General features: G+C 47.1%; 1 protein-coding gene across 1 annotated transcript in view; it reads left to right on the top strand.

Moving 5' to 3' along the window:
* The first annotated feature begins 392 nt into the window (after positions 1–392).
* Positions 393–13,885, top strand: part of LOC137527990 (ficolin-1-A-like) — a 92,137-nt gene continuing 78,644 nt past the window's right edge. The window contains exons 1-2 of the mRNA XM_068249157.1: positions 393–510; positions 10,491–10,604. Of these exons, the coding sequence (XP_068105258.1) occupies positions 438–510; positions 10,491–10,604 (187 nt within the window). The 5' untranslated portion in view covers positions 393–437. The remainder of the gene's footprint in view (positions 511–10,490; positions 10,605–13,885) is intronic.

Here is a 13,885-nt window from a genome sequence, read left to right on the forward strand (position 1 = left end):
TATGGACCCACGTCAGATCGAGCACTTCCAATGCACCACACTGCTACGCAAGTTACGTGATCTTCCCCATAGACTCTCATTACACTGGCGCTAGCAGTGTGGTGAATGGCCGCAACGCACTGTCCCGGTGTGAAACGGCCCTGGCTTAGGTTTAGCGTTAGCCCTATGTGTTCTGGGTTATTGCCCACATTTAGTGTAATCCTTCCAGTAAGCAGGGCCACAGGTTTCCAGGTAACCGGCTCTGATAACATTTCTCCTTCACCTCTCACTAAATAAGCACACCGTGATGCAATGGCTTACACAATCTTCCCTTCTCCCGCTTACACTTACGGGAATCTCAGCTAGGCAAATATTGGGACATTCACTCATGGTGTTTGTATTGAAGGTAGGAAACCACCAGAGACACATAACACCTATCAGCAGAACACATTGCAGCCATGGAGCCGGTATGGATACTGTGCATGGTCCTCCTGATGGGCGCAGCGCTGGCACGCAATGACACATGTCCCGGTAAGCACACCGCTCTCATTACTGCTTGTGTATTCATATTGCTCTATGTGGGGGAGTATTGTAGCGTTTACATTCTTTATATTTACATTTTTGCTTTCATTCCTCTCTGTTCTTATGATATATAATCTCCATGGCATTAAAGCCGGAGAAATGCTGGGAGTTGTGGTGTTTCCATCCCCAGGAATACAGAAAGCGCTTCCTGGGGCTCAGCGCTGTAACTGCGCGGGACTTAATAGCAGCACACGTGACGCGGCAAACACGCGGAAATGACACTGCGTTATTCTGCTGCGTTTGGCGATTTTGTACTGGAGAAAAATAATTGGTTTCAATCAAAAGATATACATAACTTTCAAATAAGAATTATTTTATACTCAGCTTTATTGTACATAAAATCCATTTGTAAAGCAAATGGAATAAGGAGTCAGTATAAAATGCGTTCATTTGAGGCCTGACTCCTGCGCCGTGCTACGCGCGACACGCCAAAAATGGGCGTGTCCAAGCATAACGTGGGCGTAGTCATGGGTGGGGCCAAATATACATGACCTTAGCAGTGATGTAAAAGGTCTGCCGAGGAAGTTTGAGCTCTGCCGTAGTGTATCCCCCAAAAATAGATGTAATCTGACAGCATTTCACCAAAAAGACACATAATCTGGTAGAAGTTCCTCCAAAATACAGATAATATGGAAGTGGTTCCCCCAAAATAGACAATGTGGCAGCAGCAGTTCCCCCAACATACACATAATTTGGAAGCAGTTCCTCAAAATACGCGAAACCTGGCAGCGGATCACCCAAAATACACGTAACACCCAACATACATATAATCTGGCAGCAGTGGCCCCCCAAACATACACAACCTGGCAGCAGTTCCACAAAATACACGTAATCTGGCAGCAGCTGTTCCCCTAACATACACATAATCTGGCAGCTGTTCCCCAAAATACATAACAGCGGTTCCACAAACATGCAGATAATCTGACAGCAGTTCCCCCAAAATAGGTACCCCCAGCATAGGTAGTCAGGTCTATAGGTGTCCCCAGTATAAGTAGCCATGAGTATAGTAGTCCCCAGTATATGTAGCCAGAGGTATAGTTGCCTAGTATATGTAGCCAGGGGTATATGTGCCCAGTATATGTAGTCAGGGGTATATGTGCCCAGTATATGTAGCCAGGGGTATATGTGCCCAGTATATATAGCCAGGGGTATATGTGCCCAGTATATGTAGCTAGAGGAATATGTGCCCAGTATATGTAGCCAGGGGTATATGTGCCCAGTATATATAGCCAGGGGTATATGTGCCCAGTATATGTAGCCAGGGGTATATGTCCCCAGTATATGTAGCCAGGGGTATATGTGCCCAGTATATATAGCCAGGGGTATATGTGCCCAGTATATATAGCCAGGGGTATATGTGCCCAGTATATATAGCCAGGGGTATATGTCCCCAGTATATGTAGCCAGGGGGTATATGTCCCCAGTATATGTAGCCAGGGGGTATATGTGCCCAGTATATATAGCCAGGCGTATATGTGCCCAGTATATATAGCCAGGGGTATATGTGCCCAGTATATGAAGTCAGGGGTATATGTGCCCAGTATATATAGCCAGGGGTATATGTGCCCAGAATATGTAGTCAGGGGTATATGTGCCCAGTATATATAGCCAGTGGGATATGTGCCCAGTATATATAGGCAGGGGTATATGTCCCAGTATATGTAGCCAGAGGTATATGTGCCAAGTATATGTAGCCAGGGGTATATGTGCCCAGTATATGTAGTCAGGGGTATATGTGCCCAGTATATATAGCCAATGGGATATGTGCCCAGTATACATAGCCAGTGGGATATGTGCCCAGTATATATAGGCAGGAGTATATGTGCCCAGTATATATAGCCAGGGGTATATGTGCCCAGTATATATAGCCAGGGGTATATGTGCCCAGTATATATAGCCAGGGGTATATGTGCCCAGTATATGTAGCTAGAAGTTTATGTTCCCAGTATATATATGCCCAGTATATATATAGCCAGGGGTATATGTGCCCAGTATATATAGCCAGTGGGATATGTGCCCAGTATATATAGGCAGGGGTATATGTCCCAGTATATGTAGCCAGAGGTATATGTGCCCAGTATATGTAGCTAGAGGTTTATGTGCCCAGTATATATAGCCAGGGGTATATGTGCCCAGTATATATAGCCAGGGGTATATGTGCCAAGTATATGTAGCCAGGGGGATATGTGCCCAGTATATGTAGTCAGGGGGATATGTGCCCAGTATATATAGCCAGTGAGATATGTGCCCAGTATATATAGCCAGTGGGATATGTGCCCAGTATATGTAGGCAGGGGTATATGTGTCCAGTATATGTAGCCAGTGGGATATGTGCCCAGTACATATAGCCAGTGGGATATGTGCCCAGTATATATAGCCAGGGGTATATGTGCCCAGTATATGTAGTCAGGGGTATATGTGCCCAGTATATATAGCCAGTGGGATATGTGCCCAGTATATATAGGCAGGGGTATATATGCCCAGTATATGTAGCTAGAGGTTTATGTGCCCAATATATATATGCCCAGTATATATAGCCAGGGGTATATGTGCCCAGTATATATAGCCAAGGGTATAAGTGCCAAGTATATGTAGCCAGGGGGATATGTGCCCAGTATATGTAGTCAGGGGTATATGTGCCCAGTATATATAGCCAGTGGGATATGTGCCCAGTATATATAGCCAGTGGGATATGTGCCCATTATATGTAGGCAGGGGTATGTGCCCAGTATATGTAGCCAGTGGGATATGTGCCCAGTATATATAGCCAGTGGGATATGTGCCCAGTATATATAGCCAGGGGTATATGTGTCCAGTGTATGTAGCCAGTGGGATATGTGCCCAGTGTATGTAGCCAGTGGGATATGTGCCCATTATATATAGCCAGGGGTATATATGCCCAGTATATGTAGCCAGTGGTATATGTGCCCACCCAGTATATATAGGCAGAGGTATATGTGCCCAGTATATATAGGCAGAGGTATATGTGACCAGTATAGGTAGCCAGTGGGATATGTGCCCAGTATATGTAGCCAGTGGGATATGTCCCCCAGTATATGTAGGCAGGGGTATATGTCCCCAGGTAGCCAGGTGTGCCCCCAGCAGGAGGGGAGCAGCGCAGCGAAGGAGAGCTGTTGGCACAGTGGGGAAGGGCGGACGTCTCCCCCCCTTCCCTCACCGTCATGCTCCCCTTCCTGCCTCTCCCCTCCGGTGTTTTCAAATGTTGGGCCGGCGGCGAAAGTGGGCGGAGACTTTACGCGTTCCAGCCGCAAGGGACGCTTCGCTCTGTGTGCGGCTAGTCTGGTCTTCTAGCCGCACACAGAGCGGAGCGTCCCTTGCGGCTGGAACAAGGCGGTAAGTCTCCGCCCACTTTTGCCGCCGGCCTGACATTTGAAAATACCGGAGGGGAGTGGGATATGTGCCCTGTATATGTAGGCAGGGGTATATGTGCCCAGTATATATAGCCAGTGAGATATGTGCCCAGTATATATAGCCAGGGGTATATGTGCCCAGTATATGTAGTCAGGGGTATATGTGCCCAGTATATATAGCCAGTGGGATATGTGCCCAGTATATATAGGCAGGGGTATATGTCCCAGTATATGTAGCCAGAGGTATATGTGCCCAGTATATGTAGCTAGAGGATTATGTGCCCAGTATATATATGCCCAGTATATATAGCCAGGGGTATAAGTGCCAAGTATATGTAGCCAGGGGGATATGTGCCCAGTATATGTAGTCAGGGGTATATGTGCCCAGTATATATAGCCAGTGGGATATGTGCCCAGTATATATAGCCAGTGGGATATGTGCCCAGTATATGTAGCCAGTGGGATATGTGCCCAGTATATATAGCCAGTGGGATATGTGCCCAGTATATATAGCCAGGGGTATATGTGCCCAGTATATGTAGCCAGTGGGATATGTGCCCAGTGTATGTAGCCAGTGGGATATGTGCCCAGTATATATAGCCAGGGGTATATATGCCCAGTATATGTAGCCAGTGGTATATGTGCCCAGTATATATAGGCAGAGGTATATGTGCCCAGTATATATAGGCAGAGGTATATGTGCCCAGTATATGTAGCCAGTGGTATATGTGCCCAGTATATATAGGCAGAGGTATATGTGCCCAGTATAGGTAGCCAGTGGGATATGTGCCCAGTATATGTAGCCAGTGGGATATGTCCCCCAGTATATGTAGGCAGGGGTATATGTCCCCAGGTAGCCAGGTGTGCCCCCAGCAGGAGGGGAGCAGCGCAGCGAAGGAGAGCTGTTGGCACAGTGGGGAAGGGCAGACGTCTCCCCCCCTTCCCTCACCGTCATGCTCCCCTTCCTGCCTCTCCCCTCCGGTGTTTTCAAATGTTGGGCCGGCGGCGAAAGTGGGCGGAGACTTTCCGCGTTCCAGCCGCAAGGGACGCTTCGCTCTGTGTGCGGCTAGTCTGGTCTTCTAGTCGCACACAGAGCGGAGCGTCCCTTGCGGCTGGAACAAGGCGGTAAGTCTCCGCCCACTTTTGCCACCGGCCAGACATTTAAAAATACCGGAGGGGATAGGCAGAAAGGGGAGCACGAAGGTAAGGGAAGGGGGGGGGACGTCCGCCCTTCCCCACTGTGCCAACAGCTCTCCTTCGCTGCGCTGCTCCCCTCCACACAAGCGAGGGTGGACGGTGTCCACTCTCTGGAAAAAGTAAGTGGACGTCGTCCACCCGCGTCCACGCAGGACTCGACCCCTGCTATCCACTTACATTATTGATTTTAGTTCTATTTTATAATATTTGCATGGCTTCCCCTTACCCGAGATGTATAGTGTAAGCTGTTAGGGCCCATTTCCACTACGCAGTGATGTGAATGCAGCTACCTAGCCGCATCGCATCACTTCTGCATCTCCCGATGCGGAAGTGTATTGGAGGAGATGGGACGTGGCTGCGGGTGTCGCACCGCTCCACACAACATACACACAGTGGAAACTCTTCCATGGCCGTGCATGTGTTTCAGGACACCTGCGGTGCAATGTGGCTCTGTAGCTGCATCGCACCACTCCTAGTGGAAACGGGCCCTTACTCTGATCTCTGCTACCTCCAGTATGTACAGTATAAGGTGTTACTCTGTGCCTGTACTGATAGGAAACTAGCTGCAGCGTGTGCTGATCTCTGCTGCCCCCAGTATGTACAGTATAAGCTGTTACTCTGTGCCTGTACTGATAGGAAACAAGCTGCAGTGTGTGCTGATCTCTGCTGCCTCCAGTATGTACAGTGTAAGCTATTACTCTGTGCCTGTACTGATAGGAAACTAGCTGCAGTGTATGCTGATCTCTGCTGCCTCCAGTATGTACAGTGTAAGCTGTTACTCTGTGCCTGTACTGATAGGAAACTAGTTGCATTGTGTGCTGATCTCTGCTACCTCCAGTATGTACAGTATAAGCTGTTACTTTGTGCCTGTACTGATAGTAAACTAGCTGCAGTGTATGCTGATCTCTGCTATCCCCAGTATGTACAGTATAGGCTGTTACTCTGTGCCTGTACTGAGAGTAAACTAGCTGCAGTGTGTGCTGCTCTCTGCTGCCAGAAGTATGTACAGTATAAGCTGTTACTCTGTGCCTGTACTGATAGTAAACTAGCTGCAGTGTGTTCTGATCTCTGCTACCCCCAGTATGTACAGTATAAGCTGTTACTCTATGCTTTTACTGATAGTAAACTAACTGCAGTGTGTGCTGATCTCTGCTGCCTCCAGTATGTACAGTATAAGCTGTTACTCTGTGCCTGAACTGATAGTAAACTAGCTGCAGCGTGTGCTGATCTCTGCTGCCTCCAGTATGTACAGTGTAAGCTATTACTCTGTGCCTGTACTGATAGGAAACTAGCTGCAGTGTGTGCTGATCTCTGCTGCCTCCAGTATGTACAGTGTAAGCTGTTACTCTGTGCCTGTACTGATAGGAAACTAGTTGCATTGTGTGCTGATCTCTGCTACCTCCAGTATGTACAGTATAAGCTGTTACTCTGTGCCTGTACTGATAGTAAACTAGCTGCAGTGTGTGCTGATCTCTGCTACCGTCAGTATGTACAGCGTAAGCTGTTACTCTGTGCCTGTACTGATAGTAAACTAGCTGCAGTATGTGCAGATCTCTACTACCTCCAGTATGTACAATATAAGCTGTTACTCTGTGCCTGTACTGATAGTAAACTAGCTGCAGTGTGTGCTGATCTCTGCTATCCCCAGTATGTACAGTATAGGCTGTTACTCTGTGCCTGTACTGAGAGTAAACTAGCTGCAGTGTGTGCTGATCTCTGCTGCCAGAAGTATGTACAGTATAAGCTGTTACTCTGTGCCTGTACTGATAGTAAACTAGCTGCAGCGTGTGCTGATCTCTGCTACCACCAGTATGTACAGTATAAATTGTTACTCTGTGCCTGTACTGATAGTAAACTAGCTGCAGTGTGTGCTGATCTCTGCTGCCTCCACTATGTACAGTGTAAGCTGTTACTCTGTGCCTGTACTGATAGTAAACTAGCTGCAGTGTGTGCTGATCTCTGCTACCGTCAGTATGTACAGCGTAAGCTGTTACTCTGTGCCTGTACTGATAGTAAACTAGCTGCAGCATGTGCAGATTTCTACTACCTCCAGTATGTACAATATAAGCTGTTACTCTGTGCCTGTACTGATAGTAAACTAGCTGCATTGTGTGCTGATCTCTGCTATCCCCAGTATGTACAGTATAGGCTGTTACTCTGTGCCTGTACTGAGAGTAAACTAGCTGCAGTGTGTGCTGCTCTCTGCTGCCAGAAGTATGTACAGTATAAGCTGTTACTCTGTGCCTGTACTGATAGTAAACTAGCTGCAGTGTGTGCTGATCTCTGCTACCCCCAGTATGTACAGTATAAGCTGTTACTCTATGCTTTTACTGATAGTAAACTAACTGCAGTGTGTGCTGATCTCTGCTGCCTCCAGTATGTACAGTATAAGCTGTTACTCTGTGCCTGAACTGATAGTAAACTAGCTGCAGCGTGTGCTGATCTCTGCTGCCTCCAGTATGTACAGTGTAAGCTATTACTCTGTGCCTGTACTGATAGAAAACTAGCTGCAGTGTGTGCTGATCTCTGCTGCCTCCAGTATGTACAGTGTAAGCTGTTACTCTGTGCCTGTACTGATAGGAAACTAGTTGCATTGTGTGCTGATCTCTGCTACCTCCAGTATGTACAGTATAAGCTGTTACTCTGTGCCTGTACTGATAGTAAACTAGCTGCAGTGTGTGCTGATCTCTGCTACCGTCAGTATGTACAGCGTAAGCTTTTACTCTGTGCCTGTACTGATAGTAAACTAGCTGCAGTATGTGCAGATCTCTACTACCTCCAGTATGTACAATATAAGCTGTTACTCTGTGCCTGTACTGATAGTAAACTAGCTGCAGTGTGTGCTGATCTCTGCTATCCCCAGTATGTACAGTATAGGCTGTTACTCTGTGCCTGTACTGAGAGTAAACTAGCTGCAGTGTGTGCTGATCTCTGCTGCCAGAAGTATGTACAGTATAAGCTGTTACTCTGTGCCTGTACTGATAGTAAACTAGCTGCAGCGTGTGCTGATCTCTGCTGCCTCCAGTATGCAGTGGCGTAGCTAAGGAGCTGTGGGCCCCGATGCATGTTTTACAATGGGCCCCCCAAGCACTCCATACATAACAATTGATACGTCGCACCAAAACCTGCCAATGGCAACTACAGTGTCAGAGGTGCAAGAAGGGGATGGGGAATAGCTTGTTAATGATTACCACTGTTCAAAGTATCTATAGAAGTGATTATTATGAGCACAGGACCAATAGAGAGCTAATACTGTAATTGAGGGTGGGCCCTTCGGGGCCCCTCTGCCCCAAGGGCCCCGATGCGGTCGCTACCTCTGCACCCCCTATTGCTACGGCCCTGCCAGTATGTACAGTATAAGCTGTTACTCTGTGCCTGTACGGATAGTAAACTAGCTGCAGCGTGTGCTGATCTCTGCTACCTTCAGTATGTACAGTATAAGCTGTTACTCTGTGCCTGTACTGATAGTAAACTAGCTGCAGTGTGTGCTGATCTCTGCTACCTCCAGTATGTACAGTATAAGCTGTTACTCTGTGCCTGTGCTGATAGTAACCTAGCTGCAGTCTGTGCTGATCTCTGCTACCTCCAGTATGTACAGTATAAGCTGTTACTCTGTGCCTGTGCTGATAGTAACCTAGCTGCAGTCTGTGCTGATCTCTGCTACCTTCAGTATGTACAGTATAAGCTGTTACTCTGTGCCTGTACTGATAGTAAACTAGCTGCAGTGTGTGCTGATCTCTGCTACCTCCAGTATGTACAGTATAAGCTGTTACTCTGTGCCTGTACTGATAGTAAACTACCTGCAGTATGTGCTGATTTCTGCTACCTCCAGTATGTACAGTATAAGCTGTTACTCTGTGGCTGTACGGATAGTAAACTAGCTGCATTGTGTGCTGATCTCTGTTACCTTCAGTATGTGCAGTATGAGCTGTTACTCTGTCCCTGTACTGATAGTAAACTAGCTGCAGTGTGTGCTGATATCTGCTACCCCCAGTATTTACAGTATAAGCTGTTACTCTGTTCATGTACTGATAGTAACATAGCTGCAGTGTTTGCTGGTCTCTGCTACCTCCAGTATGTACAGTATAAGCTGTTACTCTGTGCCTGTACTGATAGTAACATAGCTGCAGTGTGTGCTGGTCTCTGCTACCTCCAGTATGTACAGTATAAGCTGTTACTCTGTGCCTGTACTGAAGTAATCTAGCTGCAGTGTGTGCTGGTCTCTGCTACCTCCAGTATGTACACTATAAGCTATTACTCTGTGGCTGTACTGATAGTAAACTAGCTGCAGTAAAAAATGTGCATATAAAACATAGACCAGCGTCCTAGGACTTCACAGCACGCTCCCTCCGTGCGCTGTCAAAAGCTCCGCCCAACACGTTTCATCACTGCGAGCACACCGGAGGTTTTAAACATCTTAACAGCAGTAAGTTGTGCCGACCAATCAGTTCAATAAAGCTATAACACGCTAGTCTATGGGAGCGTACATTCAGAGGCGTAACTAGAAAAAACTTTGGAAACCGAACCCCCCCCCGCCCCCTTCCCGCTTTCCGCACAGGTAAACTGAGAACCAATGCTATTCAATTGGCTAGTGCACACTTGAAGCACTGCAGGCATTTTCTCTATCGATTACATTAGCTTCTGTGATAAAACGTGCATGTTTACACACATACAGATGGTGATGAAGCAGAACTGGCTCTGCAGACTTCTCCAGCATCACTACAGTACAGAGCTCTTGTAGAGAAACAGAGAGGTTGGGGGCATGGCTCTGTACACAAGACCCTGTTGCACACAAAATAGGGACTGTCTACAAATCTTTGTATGATTCATTATCAGTGGCTGAGCAGATGCAGTCATTGTGCAGAGAGTAAAAAGCTATTTCTATCCACGCCCTTAGTTGTCAGTCGCTCCAGGGCTTGTGGCTTCTCCTCCCAAGACCCTGCTGCACACTGATTAGGGACTGTCTACAAATCTTTGTCTACTGAGTAGATGCAGTCATTAGAATGATGGTGCAGAGAGCAGAAAGCTTTTTCTCTCTGCATCCTTAGTTGTCAGTCTCTCAGCACAGGGGAAAAGAACTTCTCCCCCGGGCCCTCTGCAGCTTCTTCTCCTCCCGCGGGCCCCTGCATCCCCTATTGTTATGCCACTGAATACATTAGTACAGGCATGAAGAGATTTTCAGGTTGATTCAGCAATGTGTATTGCATGGTTTAGCGTGAGATACATTGAAGGGGCGTGGTAAATGTTATACACTGCCGGCAGCATAGCTCTTCAGGTGCTCGCGCTCCTTGTCAGGTAAGTGCTACTGCATCATCATTCTATGGTCATTACATGATGTTTGTGTTTGACTATTCATTTTAGAGGTTAAAATCCTTGAAGTTGGAGGAGGTAACAAGCTGACAATTCTGCGGGGATGTCCAGGAATCCCAGGGACACCAGGTCCCCCCGGAATCCCAGGAGCCAGAGGAATGCCAGGTACTCCAGCACTACACGCTCAATGTGGTCTTTTCAATGCTTTTTTCTTTATCAGGATCCAAGTAAAACAAGAAATATATGTAAAAGCATTTGCTTTGTTCACCATTTGCTGGTTAAACTGGCTGGTTCTGTAAGTAAAGCCCCCTACAAACCCAGACGGAACTCGGCAAGGAATAATCTCAACCAATAATCTAATGTGTGAATAGCGGCCAGATACCTTCCTGAAACATCTGGAATGCTGGGTTAGCTCAGCACATTGAGATACCATCACCGCTCCCATTACACCTCTCATCACTCCTCTAATCTCTCCTCCCATCACCCTGCCTATCCCATCACTACTCTAATCACTTCTCCCACCAACCTTATCATCACTCCTCTAATATCTCCTCCCATTACATCTCTCATCACTCCTCTAATCTCTCCTCCCATCACCTCGCCTATCCCATCACTACTCTAATCACTTCTCCCACCAACCTTATCATCACTCCTCTAATATCTCCTCCCATCACCCCGCCTATCCCATCACTACTCTAATAACTTCTCCCACCAACCTTATCATCACTCCTCCAATCAGCCCTCCCATTACATCTCTCACCACTCCTCTAATCTCTCCTCCCATCACCCTGCCTATCCCATCACTACTCTAATCACTTCTCCCACCAACCTTAACATCACTCCTCCAATCACCCCCCCCCCCCCCCCCCCCTCCATCCCATCACTCCCCTAATCAATTATACCATCATTTCGCCCATCAACTTTACCACCTATCCAGTGCTGAGACCCTGCACTCCAGTCCATGCCTGCACAGTAGCCTGATGCCTGCACAGTAGCAATCTGGGAGACAGGGAATGTCTGGCACTATAGTTTATTAGTGCAGCATCATGCAAAAAACAACCGGTATGTGGCAGATATAATTGACATTTCAAACGTGCAGGTAAACTGGTATCCAAACAGTGGCATCACAATGACGTGTAAGCCGTACCTGGGTGTGGGGAAGGTAGCCGGTGTGGGCGCCAATAGGTGCACGGCCCTTAAGACCGTTTCACAGGGCAACTGCCGAGCTTCATCTGACGTGTGCACAATGTGTCCAGAATGGCAGCAGAACTAAGTAGGCGTCTGTGACGAATCAACGTTTATTCGTCCTAAAAAAGTAGTTAGAGCCTTATAAAATATTCCCTGTCGCCACTATTAAAAAGTGACCGCAGATAGGGAAAGGCTTAACTTACAAAAAGACCAGGGAAGCCAGGGGTTAACAGTTCCTCTCCCTGGTCAAAGGTAGCAAATGCTCTTATTACCTAGTTTTTTCGCACCTCCATGTGACAAAGGGTCCTGGGCATTCAGGGACCCCCAACCAGGCAGAAAGGGAGAAATCTCACCCCTACACTGTCCTTCTCCAGACTGGTAGGAACCGACCCAGCAGGAGTCCGACACGTAGCTGCCTTGTGGCCTGAGTTGAAAGGAGACAGGAATGATCCTTATCACGCCATCTGGGGACACCCAAAGATTCAACAAACCTTAGAAACTAGATTTAATAAATAGGCACAGTTTGGTAATATTTCTGGTGTTCCCAAGATCGCAGTTCCCTCAAATTCACGGAGTTTATTAGATTCCACATGACACTAGTCCTGAGAGATTTTCAGCCCTCTGGATCTTTCGAAACCAGTGCCAGTAAGGTGAAAGGGGGGGACGGTGCTGTTAGCGATCCAGACTCCTCGTGTTTGGTATTAGCAGATTCACACACTTACGCTGACTGTGAATATTCATTTGGGTTCTTGATATTACCCACGGGCATGCTGAGAGCAGGCAAAATATGAATTGGCCCAAAACCTCTCCCTGCTTAAGGGGGCACTGCCTTATTCAAATTGCACAAGGCTGGACTTGTATGTGTCATAACTCCTCCCACCTACAGTGAGGAACAAAACTGACATGACCCAAAAGTCCAGGTCCTTTTCCTTCAATCTGATGCCTAGTAACATCCTGGCAGCCCGCAAGGACACGGGCCAAAACCTCCATCTTGGAACTATTTCTAATAAAGGCTTGTTGGCCGCATGGCAACCGCCATTTTGGACTTTACGCCAAAGACTAGCGATTGCTGCATGGACTACCAATAACGGTATTTGAACTGTATATTCGGACATTCTGTTTCTTTTCATCTCTTCTCTCTGTCAAATCAATCTGTTCTAAAATAAGCTGTGTTTATGTAGTTTAGAAATAAACTAACGATTTTTATCGTTCAGTCTTGTGCCTTTTCTGGTCATCTGATTGCTGCTATAACGAATCTGCCCTCTGAAGAGTCAGTCATACTACCGCATTGTTTTATTATTTGCTTATAATTGTTGATCTGCTAGCTAGGTTGTAAATAACCGTTTCTTCCTTCTGGGATTAGCTAGTACCAGATTTCCTGTGTGAAATCGATAACTTTCGTTTCTCGATTGTAAATACAATTCGAGATTGCATCATATAGGGACCCAGTAACCTTTCTTTAACGTCACATTGCTCACAGTCTTTAAGCCGTCGGAAGTGACTATTCCCCGAATGGTGACTGGAGCGTGTTGAACGTGATTGGGCTGGCTACCGTATTATGATAGCGGGAGTCTCTTTCCTCCCTACAGAACGCGAGAGAGTGGTGGCAGTGTATTTACCTGATTTCCAGCGCGAAATCGATATTTTTAGTTTACAGATTGTATATACAATCAGGATTGTACATGTATGGGCACCTACAACCAATCGTAACCGTTTACTACGCACACAGTGAATTTGCCTCCAGCAGTCTCTAGTGCATGAGACCTGCATGGCAACAGTGGCCTAGTAATACGGGATTGGTGGAGGTTTGTCCCATTACATATTGTCGGCAGCTGTGCGACCAATCTTTATTATCAGTCTGTTCACCGTACTTCCTGCGTATGCTAACGGGAGCAGATTAGACGGGATTGGCCTGCTCTGTCGCTTTTTCTTTCTTTCCTCTGACGATCCAGCATGTCCGTCTGCGCCCGTACTTCCTGCGTACGCTAACGGGAGCAGATCTCGACGGGATCGCGGGGCTGGATTGTCACATCGTCTATCGGGAGGTGCACTTCCGGTACGCTGCATTGGCCCGCCCTCACTTAGTGATTGGCCCAGGATAATCAGGGATGGTCGTAGTCAGCCAACTTCGCTACACTGGAACTACGCGTATTTTTACGCAAATACGCTTCGCAATCTACGGCTATGTACTCAGAAACTTCACTACGTTTGCATTTCGTAGACTACGTGTTAAATTACGCAAGCTTCGCGTAGTGTGA

The sequence above is a fragment of the Hyperolius riggenbachi genome, chromosome 8 (genome assembly GCF_040937935.1).
Source record: "Hyperolius riggenbachi isolate aHypRig1 chromosome 8, aHypRig1.pri, whole genome shotgun sequence".
Lineage (NCBI taxonomy): Eukaryota > Metazoa > Chordata > Amphibia > Anura > Hyperoliidae > Hyperolius > Hyperolius riggenbachi.